This window comes from Chamaea fasciata, unplaced genomic scaffold, assembly GCF_029207755.1.
Source record: "Chamaea fasciata isolate MVZ Bird 193981 ecotype frontalis unplaced genomic scaffold, bChaFas1.0.hap1 SCAF_1, whole genome shotgun sequence".
NCBI classification, from domain to species: domain Eukaryota; kingdom Metazoa; phylum Chordata; class Aves; order Passeriformes; family Sylviidae; genus Chamaea; species Chamaea fasciata.
Genome location: NW_027094086.1, coordinates 72,802,553 through 72,827,737, shown reverse-complemented (window position 1 = coordinate 72,827,737; position 25,185 = coordinate 72,802,553). Strand labels below are relative to the sequence as shown.

At 38.3% G+C, this 25,185-nt stretch overlaps 1 protein-coding gene across 5 annotated transcripts in view; it reads left to right on the top strand.

Moving 5' to 3' along the window:
* CTNND2 (catenin delta 2) overlaps positions 1-25,185 on the top strand; it is a 640,488-nt gene that overhangs the window by 591,561 nt on the left and 23,742 nt on the right. For all 5 annotated transcript variants that reach the window (XM_066186189.1, XM_066186180.1, XM_066186212.1 and 2 more), the window contains 2 exons: positions 12,614-12,824; positions 16,109-16,193. In XM_066186189.1, coding sequence (XP_066042286.1) covers positions 12,614-12,824; positions 16,109-16,193 — 296 coding nt within the window. The remainder of the gene's footprint in view (positions 1-12,613; positions 12,825-16,108; positions 16,194-25,185) is intronic.

The window sequence follows — 25,185 nt, the reverse complement described above, 5'->3', positions numbered from 1 at the left end:
AAAATGCTTCTATTAGCATGAGAATATGCAAAGTCATATATTTGTGTATAAAGTTTTTCAAGGTGACACTGACAACAAAGCTTGGTCTCACAAAGGGAACATGCCATTCTGCAGATTCACAGTTTTCACAGGAGCAGTCTATCAAGAAATATTTTACCCTTGGTAATATTGTCCTCTGAATCGCCTGTTTTTAGAGGTCAGCATTGTATCTACCTGTTACCTGTTTTGTTTAGCTGAGAGCATTTATTTTTCACCCTTGTTTTTCTGTTGTTGTTACATCAAATCTTTTCCAGCACTCCAAGCCTCATCTCCCAATCCTCCCCTGCAATGCAGAGTGTAGTTTATATTCTGCCACATCTCAGGGAAGTAGCAAGGCTGCTGCGTACATGTAAAATTTTCACTCTGACTCCTTCTAGTCTTTCAGAGCACTCTGATCATTTAAAATAAGGCACTGGAGCCTGGGACCCAGCTGCTGTCTGCTAGATTTGTCTGTTCCATAAGTCTGGAGGGGGGAAGAAGACTTTTGCAATATTTGCCCAATTCTCCCCTCTCTTTGGAAGTAACTGAGGTCAGACAATGTTTCAGAAGTCGGTGAACTTACAGGATCTAAAAGGTTATGGGCTTTGCCTTAAGCAGGTCTCCTCTGTCCAACCTGGCTCCAAGAAGGAGATGAAGCCCAGCATAACAAGTTTAACATACAGGCTCTCTGACTCTTGCCAGGTGGACAATTGCATCTCCATGGAGGTAAGAAAAGGAAACTGAGTAGGTGCACAGTCCTGAGAATCCTCCTGCCATGTGTGACTGAGTTGTAGGTGAGCAGCTGTGACTCAGGTTAAAAAAGCAACGGTTTAGTGACACTGAGCAACCTGAAATGAATGTCTGGAGTCAAGGTTTCTTTGAGGGCCACTTGAGAGAAGACTTGATCAGCTACTAGCCTGAAGGTGACACCTGGAGCTGGTACTTTGAAAGGATCAGCAGTAGCACAGCCCAAAACCAAGTCACGTTACGAACCGTTTGACTCCCACCTCCTGAGTAAGCACAATCAGAGCTGTGCTCCAGTAGATCTGTATTCTGATGGAGCAGCTGGGACTAGGATTCATTTGACACAATTCCTTTAAACACAACTAATAATGAGCTGTATGCCTTAGAAGAGCTGAGAAACTTTTTTATGATAAAAGTAAGAACTAGTAGTGTTGTACTTAAAACAATAATGTACAACTCATTTGTCAGAGAAAGTTATTGCATGCATTTTTGCCCTTCCTATGAGAACACTGAACCTACTTTCACTCTGCATCATACCCTTGTTCACATGCTTACTGTATTCAGGTCTTATATTGTAGAAGCTTTAGGTGATTTTAAATATAGAACTACAATATAATTTGCTCTTTTCCAATGGCTGTGTTGCTAAGAAGACAAAACACTGTAGGGAACAGGAATTTAACTGGATCAGAACATTAGTAATATTGCAAAATTACTTGACCTCTAAAAAAATACCTGTAAAACCAACTACATGTCCACTTTCTGCATGACTAATGGAGAGGCCCTGTTTCTAATAAATGTACTTATAGCTTCATTACCGCAGCAGAGCTTTGGATGGTCTGGTTTAGTTATACTGATAATTAGTAGTTCAACAGATTAACACTGTTTTCATGAGATACATGCTAACAATTGCAAATTGCAGGGGAAAAAAATTCAAATACTGTGTTATAGTCTTACCAGTTCATGGTTTAATTGTCTTTAAAGTTTTATAAAATATTTTTAAGCACCCATCACTTTTTCTGATGCTGTTTTTTTGTTTGTTCTTGTTTATTTCCTTTATGTCCTTCTCCCAGCCACCAAAATTTGTAAAGTTAGTGTTATGATTTCACTGAGCCTTAGAAACTAACCAATATTTTGTAACTGAAATACAAATGGTTTTATTTTATGGAGCACAATAAAGCAATGTGAAAAGCTGATACATATTCTCAGCATTGTTCTGCCATCATGTACAGATTAACTATCATAACTTCCATGCGGAGTTTTCATGGTGATGACTTAAGAAATACTTAAACGCTGAAGTAATTACAGAATAGATGAACATTGCAGTATGACTTGAAGTGGTTTTGATGTCTGTTGGAAGAGTTGTTTTCAAAAGACACTACCACTTTACCAAGATTTTGTATTTATTGAGCTAATATATTTACATCTATGCTTTTTATTTAACCTTTAATAAAAGAGTAGATCATAAGGATCCCTTTTATTTCTCTTAATATGAAATAAAAGAATCTTCTTGTTTTCACCATGCTATTTTATATAAAAGTGTGCAGAAACAATCAGTCTTTCAGACCGTACCATGGGGACAAATTTCTTCTTAAGTTTCAGTCAATACTATAGCACAAGTAAAGAAACAAAAAAGAGTAGCAAAGAAATTGTAATTCCTTCATGGACACTTAAAACAGGATAATGTCTAGTTGCAATTTCCTCTGACTACCCCTGTCAGAATCTTGTTCTATTTTGGACACAAAATAAAAACGAAAATGGAAAAGAAAAGCTACTTTTTTATGCATCTGATTTCATACCTTTTAACATCGGTAGACAGGCTCATTAATTTCAATGGGTGTTGGATCAGGCTATAGAACTGGAAGCCTGGACTTACTTTTCCAGAAATAGATTACATTTTTATTTCTTCATTATGTCCTAATTTGAAGTCCCTTGAATCAGGCTATTAACAAAATATTATCCTGTCTCACAAAATAATGCAGATAAAACTAAAATTCCACTCAACACTCACATAGCACTTCTCCTCTTCAAAGCATTTTAGCATCTCTGATTCATCATAGCATTAATTAAATGACTATATTTTTTAAAAAATTCAGCCTTCCAAAACCTCTGTTCTCTGCAGGGAGCAGTGAAGAGCATAGCAAGGGACTAAAACCAGCTCCAGTAATCAGAAAACTTAGCCTGCAGCAATTAAACTGAGGAATCACTTCCCTTGCAGAATCTTTTTTACCTTGGGCTTGTGGAAAGATGAAAGGAAAGATGACACTGCAGTCTAAACAAGAAATAAATCTGTTGGCGTGAAAAGGAGCTGGTTAATTGGATATATTTGCACTACCTGAATCAATAGGTAGGCTAACAACTTCTTTCCATGTGTTTTCTAGTTTGTATACCTGGCAGGAGATGCAGTCAAAATTAATTAGAAAGGAAATTATTTGAGTTATTGCACACATGGACTCCATCCATTCCGGATATAAAACCCAAACATGCAAGAATAAATTCCTTGGATCCAACAACAATTAAGCCTGAAGTTGTCATTTTTGTTCTCAGACAACCCCCCAGAACTGACTGGAAGGGAGACAGCCAAAGCCACCACCCAAATCCTTTTTTCTGGCCAAGAGAGCAGAAAGAGCAGAAGAGTAGGAATACCTCTGATTGTTTACCTTTAAAAATGCTGCTTCCTTCACTACTGAGGGTGACAAATAGACTCTTTTTAGTGGAGATTTTTCTCCTTCTGTGGACCCAGCAGTTGTTTGGCATACCAGGTTAGCAGATAATTAGGCAGGTCAAGCTGAACTTGAACTGACTCATTTTTATAGTCCCAGCATGGGTGAGACAATCATCAAATTAACGCTTGCACCTCTTCCTAAATTCATCCTCATAAACCATGTTGCCTGTCAGAGAGCACACTCTTGAGTTGGGCTGCCTGCATTTGATGGTTTCTTTGCTTCTCCAGCATGAGAGAGGGAGGATTGCTTGACTGATACATGGATGAACATTCAAAGCAGAAGCCATTCACTGTGCTGGGTGAGAGGTGTTGTTACAAAACAGAAAATCCATTTGGTCATGGTACACGTAAATCCATTTCAGTATTAGTCTTCTGACCATTTTGCTGCAAACATACGTGCCCCTGAAGGGCATCTGGTTTCTCCAGAAATCCACATGTCAGGCAGCATGCATCCCATGAAAATTGCCAAAAGGAGAGCAGTAAAGATAGAAGAGGCAGAGATGTTCAGCAGGGTCTCAATGCAGTACTCTGCCTTCGGCATTACCTCCGACAGAGCCAGCTGAAGTCCTGCATGCAAAGTGCAGCCATGCATCTAGCCTTTAAAGCACGTTAGAACATGAATTAGCAGCTTATGGTCAGCCAAAGAGCCCTGGGAGTTCTTCAATCTGTAGTTTTTACGATAACTGCTGGTATAAAGTCTGAATATCTGTAGTCTCACAGATCTCACAGTGTGAGAGACAAGCAGAATATGAAGAAGCTCCACTGAGAGAGGAGTAAAATCAGTATTAGAAGTAACAGCAGATTAAATAGCTGCCTGTGGAATTGAGATATACAAGAGAGGCAACACGAGTAGTACAAGAGCAGTAGCTTGTAAACGCACTGGTACTTTGAGTCTAAAATCTATGTTTGCAAACAAGCTAAAATGTCCATTAGTTCAGAACATTAAAAAGTATGAGTCTGTGGCAGGTAGGGGTGATACTGGGAATGCAGGGGTGACAAAAGCAGATCTAGCTGACTATCAAAGTGTAGGTATTGAAACTAAAATGAGGATAGATTGGAAAAGCTTGGCAAACAAGGCAGATGCAGAGATTTACAAGACGTGGCAAAGGACAAGGAAAACTTTACAGTTAAGACCCAAAGGATTGAGGGGATGCAGCTCAAGGATAAAAATCTTAGTCATGTTGTAGAGGGGAGAGGAAGTAGCCATGAGAAGATGAACACAAGAAAAGTGATCAGCCAGAGGGAAGCAGGAAACGTATGAAATGGAAAAGTTATGTTTCTGGAAGCAGAGAGGCTGAAGGAAGAGGGTAACTGGGTTAAAATAGTACAGGAAAGAAAATCTGTGAAGGATCTGAGACAGTGTATTGCTGAAAAGCAGTGATTGCATTGCACCCAGTTGTGATTTCCCATGGCACGTTCCGGTTCAAAATACCAAAATGATTCTCTTTTGTCTTTGTCCAATGCTAATAGTTTCTATACATGCTGCTCTTTCATCCTTGTTATGGATGTGCCCTTTGTCATTCCTTGTTCTCCTCATACCTTTCTTTTGCAAAATACAGAACCATCACCTTTAATCTTTTTCAAAAGATAAAAGCTTCTATATTGGTTACCCTTTTAGATATTTGGTTCTTTTACAAGCAAATCTCAACTGACATTGCCACACAGTTATTGGTGTTCTGCATGCTTTCATCACTCTATGGTAGTTTGAGGGTTTCTTCCCTAAAACTGTAAATGACTATTCCTGCTCCCTGTAGGGCTTTGTGTGCTACACTGCTGATGGCTGAATTTATTCTTGATAAAAAAGATTTTTAAAGAAGAAAACCAGTGACTGACACATCACATATAATGCATCAGGGAAGATACTGTTCCTCTTTGTCAGGGTCCATACCTAATACCATCTTGTGTCTTGAAATCTTGCTGCCTGTCATGAAGAGATGGTGGAAAACTGAAAGTGTGTATCATTTATCTGAAGTGAAGAGGTAATCTGAGACCTCCACCTGATTCTTTGTTCAGTCTCAGCAGCCATGAGCAAAGTGCACCTGGATCCTTGAGGGCACAGGAGGGCATGTGTGTGTAATGGTTTTTATCCTTTCTTTACTCTCAAAAAATAATTTATCCCTACATAGTCTTAAAATTTAAATTCAAAAAAAACCTGCAAGGATTGGTATTGTTCTCTAGCTCAAAGTACTCATTGTCCCAACTTAATTGGTAAGTTATGCTTAATGTGAAGCAGCTAAAACAGTGGCTTCGAGCCCATGAGGTTTGAGCTGCTTACTAAAACCAGTTTAAGTTAACTCATCACTCTTTCCTTTATAAATGATTGAGCTGAGGTGATTGGTTTTTTGGATAGGGATAATTGCGGTACTGGAGTCAATTACCACTATGTAGTGCAGTACATACTTATTCTGACGTGCCAGAGATTACAAATGTTTGTACATGTCACTAACATAAGAAGTAAAAGGACTTTAGTATCTAATCAACATTTTTGGCCAAACATTGAGAATGATATCTAAGTCTCTAGACATAAGCATTAAACATTAAGGACCAAAGAGTATTCAATTTTGTTTACATCTGCTTTTCCAGAAGCATGTGTCCTCCATAAGTCTACTAATTGTGCAGGTATCCCAAGTATCCAAGGGAATTTGAAACCACATTTCCCCCACCTGTTTGGACAAATACATTTCCCCCATCTACCTGAAAATGGTTTCATCTTTTTTTTTTCTTATACTTCCATCCCAAAATGATCCAGAATCATCTGTTCTCTGACATTTTGTAGAAGTGGTGGGGCTCATGCTATTTAGGGCATGCTTTTCAGTCCTACAGCTCCAGGTTTTTTTCCACTTTCTTCTTCCAGTAACAATTCTTGCACAGTGGTCTTAGGAATAAGAAACAGATGTGTTGTGATGAGCAGCATCACAGGCCATGAGCCAGCACAGGCCAGGTCATGGGGGTTTGCCAGTAGGCACTACCTTGGAGTATTGTAAACCTGCACTGTCCCACAGCTGAAGTCATGTCAAATGAGGGGCCCCAGAGAGAGGGAATAGAGAATTGCTGTATGCAAACTGTGGGACTTGCAGTCCTTCACATGCAATGTGCCCTGCAGTCAGCACTGCTGCAGACTGTATCTTGCAGTGTCAGGTGGAGAGCAAAGTCGCTGGCTCGGTGGTGCAGTGGAAAGCCTGTATGGAGGCAGTTGTGTCGCTTAGTAGTGAGCGAGAGGGCATTAAACTTTGTGCTGTCTGATGACCCTTGTTTCAGGTTGTGCTGCTCTGTCTTCTTTTATAAACCTACTTTTAGAAGAGGTCCTCTTTTATAAACCAGCATTGCCTCATGGGGTGAATTTTTTTCTTCACTCACCTTTCCCGCTGCTCCCCATAGTCTGAGGAGTAATCATTTACTCAGTGGGTCAAGTGTCTCTCAACCTCAGTACTGCAGCCTTTTTTGCTTTCAAAGATATAGGTTTGTGTCTCCTTCCATGTGCTGCCTTTACGTCTGGCCCGGCAGCTCTAGCATTAACGCTGCTTCATCTTCTTGGGCTTGCTTCCTACTTTGCCCCACAAAAAAACGCGTGTCTGGCTCTAAGACCCAGAATGACATCATTTCTTATCTCTTAGCCAATTTCCCCTTGAAATACAGAGTGGTTTTCCCCCTTGAGTCTTTCACTGGTGAAAGAAAATCTCCTTATGCAAACTAACGTACCTTTACCCTCTGAAATGACATGAGGTTGACCGCTGCTCTGATGCCTACACTCCAACTTGTGTTGTCTAGGCAGTCCCAGTCCAGAGTCTGCTACATACTGCAATGAGTATAATCATTCTTTTTTTATGGGCTCTTACACCCCCTCTTGCACCTCAGTATGTACTAGAAAATTTCCAGTGTTCAGAGTACGCCCAGGGCTCCTCTGGAACATGGTCACCTGGACCCTGAGGGCAGTTCCGGATGCTACACAAGTGCCAGTAGTGGCAATATATTACAGCCTAGAACAGAGGTATCTAACTGGGAAAGCATGGTGCAGGAATGAACAGTTTTGGCACATTTATTAATGATTGAAAGTAATAATAGAAGCTCTCTCAGTCATATTCTTTCCATAATTCTGTGAAATGCTGAAGTTGAGTAGTATTAAAAACACAGGGGTGGTGAGAGTGCCCAAAACCACATACGTCAAAGTGGAGGACGTGTGTTAGCACAAAGAGAAGAAAATTCACGTATATTCTGGCATACAGGCACCAGTAGTTCTGGAATAGGATATCTGCGCCTTTACAACAAAGTATGGTGGCATTTTGCCATTTTTATATTAACTAGCTACATGATGTGAGTTAATGGATATCTTTGGAGAGGGGGAATAGGGAACTATAGTATAGTTTTATAGAAAAAAATTATATATAAATAAAATTAAATTAAATATAATTTTATAGAAAAAAAGGATCTATCCCTAGGACAGGGGTCTTAGTCTGAATTAATACCTGTTTGGGGTTTCTTGTTTCTTTAATAGGTCAGTTTTCCTAATCTTGTACTCTCAAACTAGAAACCATGTCACAACCGTTTAATAAATTTGCCAGTGTGTCAAAGGCATTGTTCAGAGATGAGTGAAAATGGAAGTGGATTCAACGATGTTACAACAGCAGTGAATTTGTCTCAAGGCAGTAGCGGGGAAATATTTCCAGAAGTAGAACCTTATCTGTGATGATTTTGCTCTGGTTTAATCTACCAGAAGAATAGTTTGGTCTGCTGTTGGGTTTTGAAGGCAGAATCTTTCTTAGGATAGTTATTCAATCCTCTGACATGAAAAGTTTCCTGAATTGAATAATGGAAGCAGGTATTAAGGTGCTGAGACTTTTATCATGCAGGGGAAAAGACATTAAATCTTCATTGTTGAAATAATAAGCAGATACAATAATATCATCTTACAGTCAATGACTTAGTGCATGGTGTTAGATGAATCACCTTCTTAATATGAAAATGATGGAAGTCTTATCTTGGAAAAATAACTTTTAAATGTATAGCATCAGAAAAATGCTCTTCCAAGCACCCACAAGATAACCCTTTTCCTGTTATGTCTCTTTTATGTCTCTCTTCCTTCCTTTAAGAGTGAAATTGAACAAATAAATAAGTTTTCTTTTTTCCTTGTCAAGCTGTTGGCTATGTTTAATCATCTTATGTAAATCCTCTTTAAAAGCTTCAAATCAGTTTTGGGTCTTACAATGTGTAATGTTGTTCAAATACAAAAAAATAGAAATAAAAATTAATATTTTGTAGATTAAAGTAGTTCTGCATGGACCCTAATGAAAATTAACAAGGCTATTTATTTTTAATATAATCCTCACATACAACCTCTCTTCTCAGCATCCTTATCAGTTTTCATTTCTTCATTCAGGGAGGCTTCTTGTGTTGCAAGCTGAATTTCCCAGCTCTCCTTCTAGTGGTGCTAGATAATAGTAATGCTAGATAACAATATGCTAACATTACAACACTGGTTTCCATTGCACAGTTCAGTCTGCTTTCAGAAGAGGCTTTTAACATGGAAAAACAAAATTCTAAGTGCAATTGCTCTGAGGAATGTAACATACACCAGTGCAGAAGTTAAGGATCACAGTTGTGTTGGTCTGATGCAACAGTTACTGTGGTAGGACTTCACGTTCACACCACTGTAGAGCAAGGTTTCTTCTGTAGCTCATGCTAGAAAACAGGACTCTTCTTCATTTCTGTAGTAAAGCAGTAGGAACATTGCTAAGAGAACTTAGCCAATAACTGCTGGGGTATTTTTCTGTGAATGTACTACAGTGATTTATTAACTTTATATATAGTTTTAGAAAAACTTGTAGTATAAAGAATAGTCCATGACTTTCAACTTCAGTGGCTTAATTCCTGTTTCCTGAAAATTTCCTGCTTTTTCAATATATTTCCACATAGCTAACAGTGTTCCAAGTACTCAAACCACAGAAAACGTGCTAACAGTTCCACATGTTAAAAGGTTTTAAGAACCATGTAAACAGTGGCTTGGATCAGCTGTAGCCGAGCCACTCCCTTCTTCCAGCTGGTGTGCCACCTGTGTTTGGTGAACCTCTGGAAGGACATTTTGATGTCCTTGACCGTGATGCCTGTTGGATTGTGGTCATTTGCTTTACTGTCATCGGTGAGCAGCTTCATTGGAAGTGGCAGCTCTGTCTTTCACTGCCTCGTGGGGACAAGGCAGGGAGAGGGAAGCCTGTGTCCCCAACAGACAGCTCCTGACAGGGAGGCCTGGCATTGACATTACAGGTTCTGCTAGGGGGGTCTCTAAACTGGACAGCAGCTTGCGCGGCTGCCACAGATGAAATACAGTGACTAAATTTTAGATCTACGATATGTGAGTCTTCTGGAATTTGCTGTCCAAAGGCTAAATTTGATGTAATTCTTCGGGGAAAAAGAAGGGGAAGGCAATTCAAAAATCCTGCCAAACCCACTCAGAATATATTTTACTTTAAATATGCATCTGATTAAGAATTGAATGGTAGTACTGGGCTGGAATTACTACAACTTTTCAGAATAAGGAATGCTGTACTATCCCACTGTTACACATTATCTATTAAAAGCGTGTTTTATTGTTTTGAAGTATTTAATACTGACTTGATCTTCTCATACCTAACTGAAGGGTGTGCGCAGCAGAAATGTTAGAACTGCTGAGCATTGGCATGTCCGAAATGCTTATACTGTGTTGATTGTGTCTGGTTTAGTTTTCCAACTGAACTTTCCCTGATAGCTCCAAAGCCTTTATTTATTGTAAGAAACATCTTGTGTGTCTGGGCATGTGTGCTGGTGTGAATATTACTGCCTGGAATACCAGACCAGTTCCAGGAAAAGATCTGCTTGGGGCATCCATCCAGATTTCCTTCCACCCAGTGCTCTGGGATGCAGTCTTTGGCTGCTAATGAAATGATCGTCATGAACTGATTCCACCAGAAGACTAAGGTGCTGAGATGCTCTGTTGCAATTTAAGTGAGGTCCAAAAAGAAAAAGGAATATTGGTTTATTCTGGATGTGTGCACAGAGCAAAGCAGAAAGTCTCACTGATTTGATTTATCTACTTGTACTTACTCCTGACCAGTGGCAGACTGCACTAGAAGAGTAAAAGCTACATCAAATCATAGTTTATTTTTTGAAACACCGCCTTAATTTGATATGTATTGCAAACTGAAGTAATCGCTGTAAGTGATAGACAACTATTAATGTGTTCATGTTGCACAGAACAGACAGATGCAGGTGAAAATAGCATTTTAGACTTTTCTGCAGCAGTGTTTCATAAATGCGTAGGGGGAAAGAAGATTCTCAGTTTGTTCAAACAAATAATTTCTGAAAGAGGTGCTAACAACTGTTCTACATCTGATATTAATAATATTGCAAAAAATTGTAACAGTGCAAGTAAATTAAATATTAAGTTCAAAGAAATAAAAATGTTTGAGGACAGGATTTGTATTTGTATTGCAGCACACTGGTAAGATTCAAATCTTACTATATACATTTTGTAGACAGTCTAATGCTTTTTATAATCAGGAATGTTTTTGACTAATATAGAGCGATTATTTTCTAACACCTCACTTACCACAAAATCTATTTGATAATCTTTAACAGTTCAGTACAGAGATTTCAGTTTTTATCTGTATTAATGAATATTCTGTTCAAATGGCTGATGGTAGTTTTACCATATCAGGCAAAATTGTGAGAAATGAAAATGATTCAATGTCTGATAGTTAAAAGATGTGATTTTCCTTTTGCCTCTGCTTTCAAATATGGATACAAACAACTGAATTTATGAATTCAGAAATAAGATTTTTAATAAGTACACATAAACATTAATTTATCAGAACATTAAGTTATCCAAAAAATCTGATTAAATTACCATATTATATACAATAATCATACCTGATCATTCACAAAATGTGATGTAGATTAGATTGCTAATTATGTTTATATTTCCCAATTTTCCTGTCCTTTTCATCCTGCATGATACACTCATGGTGATTGCTCTATGCAAATTCCTAGCACAGCTGCACTGAAGGTGATTCAGAGTTGTTTCACTGACCTCAGTAATAACTTCATCAGGCCTCTGCCTTCTCTGATCTTCTCTTCATGACACTGAAGGATTGAGCAGCCATTCACCATAATAGCAATCCTCTAGAACTGATGTGAGGCGTCTTGTTTATCTGTGCTGGTGCTAATCCTGCCATATATATATATATTCTCAGAAGCTGCTTTCTTATCATTTTCACAAGCACTACATGACTTCTAGGTGCAATTTTGAAAAATAAATCTCTTTATTTAAGCATGAAAAGAATTATAATAATCTTAGAATCATTTAGGTTGAAAAGGATCTTCAAGTCCTAACATAATTGACAGAATTTCTTTAACATTTCTTTAACATCATTTTCTTTAAATGTTTGATGTGACCATTTAAAAAATTCCTTTCATTTTAGGAGATTTTAAGTTCTGGAGGTTAGTGTTTTATTCAGTAAAACCTTGCAAAATACCAGACTGGAACAGATGTCACAAAGGCTCCTTTTCTGGTCAGTACGGTGCATACAACTAAGGATGTGTGAAAAAGATGGTATCCTCTTGAGCAACACAGTCTAAGAAACACTAACAAACCCAGTTAAATTGCTGCATGTAAACTAGAATTAACCTTCTACAGTGAAGAAATCTTCAGAGAAGATCTTTTCCCAAATAACATCATTGGGTTGCATTCACTGTTGTGGTTTTGACAATTAATGCACATGCAATTTATGATAACAAGCTGTGAGTTGTTTGGTGGGAGATGAAGACTTGCCAAGTTCTGTGAATTGTGGTATTCAGGTTATCTTTATGCATATACTTGGCTTTTACCATCACAGTTCCATTCTCTTAGGGGTGTGATGTAGCCATATTGGAAGTCTCTGACTGATGCAGTATGGAAGTATTAACAGAGTCCATAATGTGTGAAATGCTTGAACGTGCAATCATATAAATATGGCTTGCTCCAAAATAATATCAGTATCCAATTAGATGACATGCAATGATGCAAATGGTGCTATTAGTCTTGCGTGTTTTCCCTGTACTTCTCCATCACCCTTTATTGCTGTATCTTCTGAATTCTCCCTTCGTTTTCTTTCAACAAAGGCAAGTATGCCATGAGGGATCTGGTCCACCGACTGCCAGGCGCTAACAACAGCAACAGCTCAGCAAGCAAGGCCATGTCTGATGACACCGTTACTGCCATTTGCTGCACTCTGCATGAAGTCATCACTAAAAACATGGAGAATGCCAAGGCCTTACGAGACGCAGGCGGCATTGAGAAACTGGTTGGCATATCTAAGAGTAAAGGAGACAAGTATGTTTTGCAAATCACCTTGCACCTTTTTAACCTCTCCAGTAGTTATTACTAGTCCTGAATGTGTTTGCCTTCTGTGTGCAATCGCGAGTTGAATCCTTTAGTTTCATCAGAAATCACGTGCCCAGTGTGAAGGGTGACAAGAAACAGACAATGCCAATACCGAAAGTCTCCCTCTGCTTTGGTTTATTTTTGATGTGCCATCAGCAGTGCAGGGAGTGCACTCCATGTGCATTTTAAGGAAGAGTAACTGTCTACAGTAACCCCTACCTCTAAGCAATTGCAGAAGATCCTGATAAACATTAGGGATCAGAGTATTTGAATTGCGCCCTGCACAAGGCGTGACATGCAGGTGGAGCGGTCCTTTGAAAGGAAGGACCTCACCACAGTTCTGCTACTGCTCCTCTTGATCTAGGAGTGAAGAATGTAAAGTCACTGTCCCTCTTCACAGCACCCTTTTCCCTGCCATCAGCTTGGTAGTAGATCCGTGGATTTTCTGACTGGTTGCTTCTGAGAGAGCCATTAGGCTGCTTTGTGAGGCAAAAAATGTCTTGCACACAACTGTAACATTTTCAGAACAGCTATGGTTTCATCTTGTCTGTTTGGCTATGTACACACTCTACATGAAGAGTTCACTCTTTATCCTTCTTTTGCCTAAAACAGATAGCCTGGTTCTCATATTTGTCAACCTGATGAAGTATAGTGCAATGGGACTATGGCAGTTTGAAAACAAAAAGCCTTCACTGTAGTGTACAAAACCCATCAGTCCACCTACTCGGAGCTGTCATCACACAGCCTACTGCAGCATCAGAGCTCTTAAAGAGCCCCACAAAGCCAGGCCACAACCTGACGGAAAGATTTATGCACCCTACATTTGGTATGAGAACTTATGCTCGCCTATGTGATCGGAGCATTGCCAATATAATTTATTCACATTTCTTTTCCTCTATTGTCACCCCTTTCCTTTCATACCAAATTCATTATTGAAACATTCTTGCATTCAAATTGTAAGGGGTAAAAAGTAGTGTGACCAAGTATGTGATTCCAGTTGTGAGAGCTCCTCATGCTCTGCCAATTTATTTATATTTGCATTTTGTTATTATTAAATCTGCCTAAATTCTTTGTTTCTATTTTCTTGATCAAATGTTCTGACATTGCAAGCAGGTTCATATCCATTTCTCTTAAGCTGAATGTGTATTTCCTCAGAATAATGCATTTGTCTACCTGTTCATCATCTGATAAAGAGTACTGATACCTGTTGAGTCTGGAATTTTGGAAGTATCGTGGGCAGTTTTAGGAGAATCCAAGGGCATAATTCCCTGTCTGAATATCCCTCATAACTGTGAAAGACATCTATTTCTAATTAATGTAGAGCAAAGTAATTCCAAAATGCCATTACAAGTCATGATATGTGTCCTTCCTCTCAAGTACTTTGACCTGCAGTCCCATGTTACTATTTTTACAGGTTACGCACTTCTAGAACAAGGAAACCTGTCAACACACAGTGCTGCAAATGCCCATCTTAAGTAAAAGTTCCATTTTTCAGCTTTCAGAAGTGTCAGTACTGTGTGCTATTGGTTTGGTTTGGTTTCTTACAGGTAATTCATTGCTTGAAAACCGAAATTGCTGGTTGTTGGACTGATAGAAAATTCTGACATGCTCACTTTAATACAGTAAACCACTTCTGTATGAAGTCATTTTGTCCAGTATGAAGCAACTGCTTCTGAATGTGCAGGATACTGAACTGGCCATGCATCCTGGTGTGTATCAGTGCCAGTAGTGTGGGGCTGGCCCTGACAGCCTTTGGAATATGCCCAGGGCTTGAGCAGTCTCCCTGTATGACTGCATGAGGGAACTGGTGTTCATAAGGTTATTTATACTGGCCAAGCCCATATCAGCTTCACATAGCTCCTGCCTCTCCTCAGTACTCATGGAGTGGTTGGCACAGTTATTTTCCTGGTTACTCCATGCTTACCAGCACCCCACTAGCCAGTACAGCTGGAAGTATAATAAGAACAATTATACTTGAAAGGGCTTATCAAAATCCTATTTACTTACCAATTACCCACCTACTGCTGTACTCTGGGTGAGAAATGGAATAGAAGTGGGAAAAAATCACAAGATAAATTACTAGGGATTTGATATATTAATGAATCAGTTGTGTCATAACAACACTTTACCAGCTTGCATGTCAGCCTACCAGTGATCCTTCTCAGAAGTCACAGAATGAACTAAAGCCTGGCCCCTGCCCAAAGCAGTAACATATGGTTGCTGCTGGTTTTCTGGTTTCTCTTTGATGTTTCAAACTATATTCCTCTTCTGAGTAAAACGTAAATCACCTTAATGACTGCCCCAAGCTCCTTCAGTCCTCATCTGGACTTTGGCCTTTGCAAGGTTTTCTAGCATTCTACTGCTTTATATGTATTTTTGATCCTGCACAGTGTGTGCATCCTTAATGGGCTGGGTTATCTTCCTGGTCCTTTTCTATTTGTCCCTTCCTCACTGAGATGAATACTCTCTGATTTAGATTTTTTTAATTACCCATTCCAGCAGGAATATGTGACACCAACTGATTGTAATGATAGTTTAGATCTTTCCAAACTTGTCTGAAGAGAAAGACCATGTGAAGTTACATGGTTTTCAACACGACACTGTGTTGCTGTCATTAAAGGATAATGGTGTGAGCAAAATCCTGGTCTACATTTGGACTCCTGATGAAATTTATCATAACTTTTTGTAATCAGTTGTATTTCTGCATCTTGGCTCTGCATTTCAAAACCAGTGCTCATCAGCCATCTAGAGTTTATTTTGGCCACTGCCGAGAGGAGCTTAATGAGTTGAGTACACTGTCCTGAGCTGGAGTTCAGCAGCTTGCAGGGAAAGAAATTCTGCTCTGACTCCTTGTCCTTTATGCCAAAAGTTGTAGCATATCTTAGATTCACATAATGTCAGGTGAGTCCTCAACAATTTTTCCAATTGCTACCTCCTGTTCCTCTTAGTATGCTCTCAGCAGAAATCCCTGTATGTACTGAGATGCACAAGTTTTGCCCCTCACAGATTGATTAGTACTATAGAAATAAGATCTATTGACCTTGCTCGAAAACACATTGGTCTCCAAGACGCCAAGCAAAGATCTTATGGGATACTTGAAACACACTTTATATGTGGGTTTAAATCCGTAGTGATGCATTTGAAAATTGGAATGAATGGTGTCTTTAACCTAACAGTCTCTTTCTCACTCTTTTTTTCTCTCTCTCTCCCTTTTTAATGTATGTATGTAACAGGCATTCGCCTAAAGTGGTGAAAGCAGCATCTCAGGTCCTCAATAGTATGTGGCAGTACAGAGACCTGAGAAGTCTCTACAAGAAGGTAAGGCTTGGGTATTTTTGAATTTATCATCTTTCATACTGTTATCCAAATTTGGGGGCTGAGAGACTTCAGACCAAAATACTTGTTTATGCGACTGGAAATTCCCTTGGAGTTTCAAGTTTCAGATACTTACTTTTTCCCTAATTTCTACTTTTAACATAAAAATGCCCTTTGAAAATATCTGTGGTGTTGAAAAGGGGGTGTGAATTTGATTTTAAAATAAATTCATACGAAAGATGCTGGATCTGACAGCCCTTGGGAGTGAAATCCTCTGTTCATAGAACAAACGTATGTAAGCTGTCCTACTGGAACAGTTCTCACACCTCCTCACCTTTTTCTGAGGAGATTACCAGATTTCCAGCCCTTCAGCTCCCAAATTTCCTCATGAGATTGAAAACAAGAGTATCTGAAGAAGTGGTGCTTAGGGACCAGCTACATGTGGAGCTGGGCTGAAACCCGGTAGCTTTGTTTCTAATCAGCCAGCAGACAGTGGCATCATATACTTGGTTTTCAGACAGTCTGTTGAGTCCATAGTACCATGCCATTCCCACAGGGCTGCTAACCTCTTGAAAATGAATTGCAGTAGAGTAATATGACGCTATGAAACAACGTTCTATATAGCTTTTTAAACATAAGTGTCTACTTAGTAAATGAAAACATTTACAGTAATTCTTGCTGAATATTTCCAAACTGAATTACGTTCCATGTGAGCATCAGCCTGCAGATTTAGTTCTTCAGTGTCTTCTTGCTTGGAATGTCACATCTTATGGAAGTGATATTTGGTTTTGGAATCTCATCAGAGAGAGCTAAGACTTCATGAGGCATCTTCAGTTCAAGTCCTAGTTAAGGCTAAGCTTAAGGATGGTGAAGTAGGGAAGGTTCACAGTGGTGTGGTCTGTGTTGTATGTATCCTGCACAAGAAAATAGCTTGGTTACATGAAATGTGTGCACCAAATCTCAAGCTGGCAGAAGCTGACCTTCTGTGTGAAATGCTGTTCTTTTGCATGCCTCAGCCCTGCTTGTGTCAAGTCTGAGGAGAGTGGAAGATGATTACTGAGTCTCTCCCATTGTTCACTTCCAGTATTTTCAGTCCTCCTTGGCAGCCTTAGGGATACCATATGTGAAGACGTTCCAAGTAACAAGCTGGTACTCGACTGTCCCATTAAGAGGTGGGAACAAACATGAGCTAGAGTAGGCTTTTCTTGATCCAAGGCAGTAACACACTGGGAGTGTGTGTAGCCTGACTTCTGTGTATGTGGGTGGCTGCACTGTAGAGGCTGAGCTATTCTGCGCCATAATCTCTTAGAGGTTCTTACAATATCTGGCTCATGTCCAACCTTCTGTCTGTATATAAATGCTGTAATGGTAAGGCAGTTTCTGGGGTTGCTCCACGCAGGAGATAATAATGTTTGTGCTGTGTGGCTGCTGAGTATACTACTACCTAAGGGTCACTATTGGCTGCTGGTGTGACTGCTGGTGATGGACTTAGATATTCAGGTACTAAGTACCTTGCGTGCTTACAAGAGCATTTTCCGTGGTCACAAATACTTGTGATATGGAAAATAGGACAGGCTAGCTTTAGAGATATCTTCCAGGACACTCATGGCGGACAGATCGTCTATATTATCAGGAAGAGACTTGTATTAATGTCTCTCTTACTTAGTTCTTACACAAAATCTTAAAATGAAAATCAGTCTCTGCTTCTTATTTGCATACTAACTACATGCCATTATATGTGCTGTTAAGCCTTGTATAAATATGGTTTCTTTTGATCATAATGTTCAGATAGTTAATTTTAAATACTCCTGTTTGTTGAAATACATACAATAATCTTTATGAAATTACAATATTTATTAAACTTGCCTGCAATAGACTGACTCTTATGCTGGCTGTCTGAGTTTAACCCCTGTTTGGAAGGCAATGGCAATGCTTTTATGATAGGAAAATTAGAGAAGTTTGCATTATACTAATAGTCAGCTGCCTATGTAATATAAAGATTCTGGATCAGTGCAATCTTTGTTTTGTCCCGTTAATATATGTACCAGTAAAAATGAGTGAACATACAGTGTAACGCGATAGCACTTTGCAGTATCTTGCACTTGCACAGCCTTTTTCTGAAGTGCAGGTAAATCCCATTGCATAACCATCAACAATTTGCTCCCATGTACCAAACTATCTATACAATTGCTTTCAAAGAATTGTCCAACAGTGACACAATTTTGTATTGTAATACAAGGAAATTGCAAGCGTCCCATTATAGTTAAGTGAAAGCAGCAGCACTTATCTTCTGTTTGAGAAACAATGGAACCCAATAGTTTGAATTGTGGCATATTTTAGAGCTGCACGTTCACAATAAAGTAAGAAGTTGTAAATAGAATAGAAGTATTATTCTTTGTATTAATGTGCAAAAAAGGCAATACATGTTTACTGCTGATACAGTAGCAGTCAGTGTATTTAGTCCAAGTATGACTGGATCAGCAAAAACACTGAAACCTCTTTCATTTTTCTAATTTTGCTCAACATTGCAAGGAACTTCCTACAGCTGGCAGAAGATTACCTGCACTGACAGAAATCCAGAGTTGGGGATTGGTGTGGATGCTCTTTAAGTCCACAATATCTTATGCACTGTGTTTGCAGAGCCATGCCACAACCTGTACCCTTCCCTGGCATGTTCTATCCAGTGTCTGGGGATTTCCAGGTCATAGCTGTGTTCTGACTTCAGTGGGACACACAGACTCATTAGGCTGGGCTGACATGGAAAAGACATAGAAAGTAAACAGCGTTCAGATGTGTGAGTGGGGAAATGGTGTTAGATAGTCCTCTGCAGGCTTGTGCTTTGAGGGAAAAAAATGAATTTTGCTCTCTGGAGTGGTTAAGTTGGCACTATCCTAACAGTCCAACAAGGAAAAGTTGTAAAATGCATCAATATTTCTGGTCCTAAAACTGAAGAAAAAAAAAGAAGACTTGACAGATAAAGAGGAAGCAATTAATTCAGTCTTGAAATGAAGGGGTTGCCAGCTACCCCAAAATTTGCAGGTCCTTCATCGTTCAAGGGCTCATAAGAAATACTGCTTAATTTACAAGCAATAGCTGGTACAGAAATCTAGTATGAAAAACTCCACTGAGAGGAAAACAATGTTCAGATTCAGTCACATATAGACAGTGATTAGATTTTATAGTGTAATTTCTAGAAAGAAGGTGATCACATTTTTCATCAGTAGAAGAAATATAGTCTCCCAAACTATCATCAGTTTCAAACGTCTTTGTTCTCTGCAAGCAAGACATATATTCATAAATGATCATTTTTCTGTCTCTGTTTTCATGAGTCTGTTCCAAATTACTTAAAATCTGATTTTCAAACATCCTTAATGGTCCCATGGCCCAAAGCCCTATGGGTGGGTCAGTGACTCAGCACTTTGGGAAAACAACTTGTTCCTATGCTTCAAACTCCTGGTACACCCCTCCTCTTCAAGGGTCTTGGCAACCTGTATTATAGAGTAAGCAGAAGTAAGTGCTGCTTACAGTGTCCAGAAAGAGATCCTGCCCCTTTTATGCTTAGCCTCTTAAGCAAAGTGCAAGGAGCTACTGCGTGGCTTCTTTAAAGGCACCTATTTTTGACTCAGTATCATTGACCCCCACCCCATTCTCTAGGGTATTCACTGGTTGAAGGTTTGGGGACACCTGAGAAAATACAGATGTGTCTATAAGAGAGCAATTTAGCATTAACTGGTAAACTCTATGTCAGTATTCAAGAAAATTACCAACTACTCTTAAATACAGATAGCTTGTTACATTACATGAGGAAATTTGAGCAAAAGGGTTATGCTAAATGACCTTAACATGAAAGAAAATTTATTAGCTAAAAACAAGCTTGAATTAGCATTAAATGTGTGTTGTATTAAAGAGCTGGAGGAGCTGTCAGGAAGAATATGTTTTCTATTAATTGGTCTGCTTTGCCTAACCACTTAGGCTCCAACAAAATATGTTTACATTCTATCATTGTGTTTACACTTACTCTGTCTTCCAGTGTGTAAGTAGAGGTCTTGGTGAATTTGTAGGAAATATTTTTCTTTCCCATTTATTGTGGTAGGTTTCTGTTCTGCACGGAATATTAGAAATGTTTGTCCCATTCACCTGCCCTGAATAAAAATAACACCCAACGCTGGAGGTCAGGGAGGCTGTTGAGGCCAGTTGTCCTTCAGCATGTATTGTGCCATTTACAGCAGGAATACTTTTGTGATAGGCATTTAATGGAGTCACTCTAAAGATGGCCTCGTCTGCCATTGCTTGGAAAAAATAAATAGAATTGCCTAAAGTCTTTGAAGCAGTTAAGACAGTGTGGATATAGAGAAAGACCAGCTTTTCATGTGACTTTCAGAATAATAGAAGGATGACTTTATGAGAAAGTCCTTTATGACTAAATGTTCCATGAAAATTGACAGCATTAAACTTCAAAACCGTAGTCTCAAGGAGTTTTAGAATCTAAAGTCTTTTCTTAAATAAAATATACCTACTCACCTTTTAAAAATGTTAATTACAACATCCTATCATGTAGACTTGGACACATCATTTGGGTTTTCTTCTGGTAAGGTTATTATTACCAGTCAGACATCCCCCAAAAGGAAGCTGGTTTAGGTTAAATTTATCTAGAGAAAAGGTCTGTGCAGAACTTAAACCCTACATTAAAGATCCAAATCCAGAGCATAATAATTCCTCAAAAATAGTGGTTTGACTTGAAGGAACTATTCATGTGTTCAGATCGTTCATGAGCATATGTACTTTGCAGCGCTGATCTTTCAGCGGGGCTTAATTTATTTCTGTACAATTGGCAAAAGCTTTTTCAGATTAATATGTCACCCTCTTAGAAAAAGGATTAATTAATTATGATAAACCCTCTTCTGTAATATGAAGCTAAAGCATCATTATAGAGAAGGCATTGTCTAGAGCCCATTTTTATATTAACTATGAAAATGCAAGTACCTGATTAATAAATGATTGACTGATTGATTGATTTATGGCAGTGGGCGTCCCCAAGCTTCAGTGTGACTGATGACAGAGGATTTTCACCAACCCACGACTCTGGGTCATGGCACGCTCAGCATACTCTCTCCCAGAGCCAAGAAACCAGAATCTATTCCCCAACCCAGGTATTCTGGCTGTCAGCTGACCAGTCTTGAATTGTTGTGTTTCATGCATACGAGATTTGTACCCAAAGCAGTTCTACAGGAGACCATTGAATCAAAAGTAACAAAGCCTAACTGAAGAATATGTTTTTTAAGTTGCACAGTTTAGTTCACCAAGCCCTTGTAGGTTCTGTATGGAAAGTGTCTCACGTCACTTAGGAGAGCATGTGCAGGGAAGGTGTACAGAGTTCTGCTCTCTCTGGGAACAGCACATACACATAGAGTGACAAGTATGTTACATTCAGCTCCCTGACAATCCTTCTAAGCATTTCTCTGATCTTTTTCCTGATTGTCTGAACCTTTTAAAGAGAAGGGAAGCTGCTGATAAGCACTATGTTGCAACAGCAGATTAAATTTATCAAGCACATCGCTTTGTTTTCTGGCACAAGACGTCTCTTAAGAAAAAAGCAATAGCTGGACATTTCAATAAGGGGACCCCAGGTAAACTGGCACATCTGTAGAAAAATCAGTATGTCCAAGAGTCAATTAAATTCTTAAAATGTTAATTTTCAAAATCTGTATTAAGACTGATGTTGTACATTTCCTTCAGAAAGAATTATAGGTAATAAGAATTAGCAGGACTGTCTTTTTGTTTGTTTGTTTGTTTTGGTTTTTTAGGGGTTTTTTGTTTTTTTGGGTTTTTTTGTTATGGGCAGTCTTAATTTGAGGTACTAAAATTCCATTTCCTTAACCAAGTATATTCTTTCTTTTTCCTTTTAATTTTTTTTCTTAATAAAATATTACTTTGTGGCATTATGGAAAAACCAAAATACCTTCTGCATCTGCACCATGTTCTAGTAAGTCCATGGAGGGGCTGTGTTTATGTCTGTGTATTATGTGTGTGTGTGTGTCTGTGTGTGTGTGTGTGTGTGTATATATTTATGTTACTGTACATATACAGATATAAATACACAGTCATACATATATGTCTGTGTATTATCTCTGATAAAACATTTTGAGGAAATAGGAATTTACATATTTTTCCTGACCCCACAGAACATAATAGCTATGCTATTTCTTTCATTTCTTCAGTTTTTGCACTAAGTTTGCCAGAAAAAGAGAAGATATCAGAGAAGATCTCATTTAAATACTCCAGAAATAAATATCTTTCAAGGTTAGGGTAAATCCTTTTCATCTTTAGCTGACAGGAATGCAGTTAAATCACCCAGCATTTCATCATCTGATATACTACATTACTTTCTTTTGTTAATTAGGAACTAGGCAAAGTCCTAAATTGACTTTAAATAAAGGAAATGTAGAAATTTTCTGCTGAAGTAAAATACTCTCAGACCTTTTTAAAGCATCATATGAATAATTTTAGTAGAAAGATATTCTATAACCAATATAGCAAAAGAGTTATAGTCTTCAATTGTATACTTTCTTTTTTTTCTTTCTTAAGAAACATGTGATTCCCCTTTAGTTTAGCATTTTAAATGTGGTTTTTTATCAATTTCCAATCTTGTGAAATACTGAATTGTGAAATTGTCATTGGATTCAGCACTAGAGAAAAAGTTGGCATTACTGATTTGTGTGTGTGTGCATTCTTAATTCTGTATTTTATGCTGAATATTACTTTCTAGTGTTCATGTGGGATAGGTGTGCCTATCCCAATGCACGCACAAATATGAAGAGTTTCATCATTAAAGCAAAGGCATATTTTGTATTCTGCAGGAAATAACAGGTAGTTGCTGCAGAGCAAAGAATAATATGATAATCTTTTATTTCACATTATTTTTTAGAGACACAAAAACCACTTCAGTGAGCAATGATATGATAGTCTGGAACTTTGTTTTTACCTTAATGCTACTTTTTCAACATAATTTGCACTAGGCAGCATCGCCGTATGTGTAAACTCACCATTTAACTTACTTCCTCTTTTGATTGCATAAACCTTCCCAGGGATCTTTTTTTTAAGACTCATTCAAACCTTTGGCAAGAAAATTTTAACATTTTTGGCTTTTTGATTGCCAGTTGCCTGCTTGAATAACACCCTGTTTGTCTATACAATAGGAATTTACGTATCATGAGAAAGATCATGAATCCTAAAGGGGAAATTGTGAAAATAAATTGAACTGATGTATAGAGGCAAACTCTGTGGCTTATGCAGAAGTAGTCAGGAGTATTCACACAGGGGAAAAGTGATGTAAAAACCACTCCTGAATTTTTAAAAATCAAGAAAAATCTCTTCATTTAGAAAAGCACATATTGTTTTCACCTAGCTGAGCTACCATTTGAAATCTTCTGACCACTTTTTTAAGAAGAACGATTTTTAAAAAGACCAAAATATTACAAAGTGCTAAGTCAAACTGAATGTTGTTTTGATTTCATTTTAATACCCATAATTATCATTTCATTTGTGGCGTCAAATGAATATGTTCTGATTTCCTCAGCTTTTTCATCATCTCAAGTAATTTTTTTGTAGTTCCTTCTAACTTTCAGTTTATTAACAGTCTCAAACAGTACTAGAAAGATGGAAAGTGATTGCTATTATAAAAATATATTTTGCATGACCTAAAGAGGGTAGAAAATATTTTGCAATCCAAAATATTCTTGTTCTTACCTATGTCGCAATGATGACACGCAGAGGAGTATCAAATCATGTGTTTTGACATCAGTTGTTAGGAGACGTTCTCAACTATCCCTCTGGATTCCATAATTTACTATATATTAATAATCATCATTAATTTTAATAATTTTGCATTTTACATGGTCAAATTCTTTGTGATGCCCTCAACAAAGATTTATTTACTATGCAGTATCACCTACCATTCCTTTAGTTTTGTTTCAGTATTTACATGTTGCTCTCTGAAACATTTTCCATGTCTATGATGATACTGAAAATATTATTATAGTCTAAGATAGTCTGGACTGAATTGAAATTCAATACTGATGATCATTTTTCATGAAAACAGACCTGCCCTTACATATACTGTTTCAATAATGAATGAGATTTTTTTAAAAATCAGGTATGATAGTTTTTTTTAAAATCAGTATGATGCCCACAATACCCACAGGTTGGATATTATGTAAAGTTTCTTCACCCAGAGGGTGGTTGGGCACTTGAACAGGCTCCTAAGGGAAGTGGGAGCAAGCCTGACAAGAGTACAAGAAGAGTTTGGACAATGCTCTCAGGCACATGGGATGACTCATGGGGTGATCCTGTGCAGGAGCAAGGGTTGGACTTGATGATTCTGATGGGTCCCTTCCAACTCAGGAGATTCTGTGATTCTCTAATTCTGTGTCCAAACAAAGAGACCTTGGGAATGTGTAAAGAAATAAAACTTAATGGTTTTAGTTGTGAGCTTAGAAAGGATCTACAGCTATAGTTGATCCTTTTCCCCTGAGGGTATTAAAGGCATGATAGTACTTCCCTCTAGCATTGAGCATTGTAGCAAGCAATAATTCAACAAATTTAGCAGTAATTCTTCCAGATAATCACTAAGGAGTGCATGGAAGCTGGCACCACTCTCATCCAAAATCTACTAGACTCAAGAGGTGCTAAACAAATGAGAAAAGAATCAAAGTTTATCCAAACAATTCTCTAGGATGAGCCATATATATGTGACACTAAAGCATCCTCAGCATTGATGCTGGGTCTCATGGTAACCTCTAGCTGATTTGTAAGGGAATCATGAGGTATTGTTCGCTCAAAAACTCCAGTCCACTCTAAGATTGCTAAGTACAGATTTAGATGGGAGAAATTTAATCTCATACTTTTGTAAAGTCTGTCTCCAAAGTACTCCACCCTTTGAACTGCTCTGAAGAAAAGAAAATTTAAACTGCAACCCAGGAGTCAGTATCTTTAACTT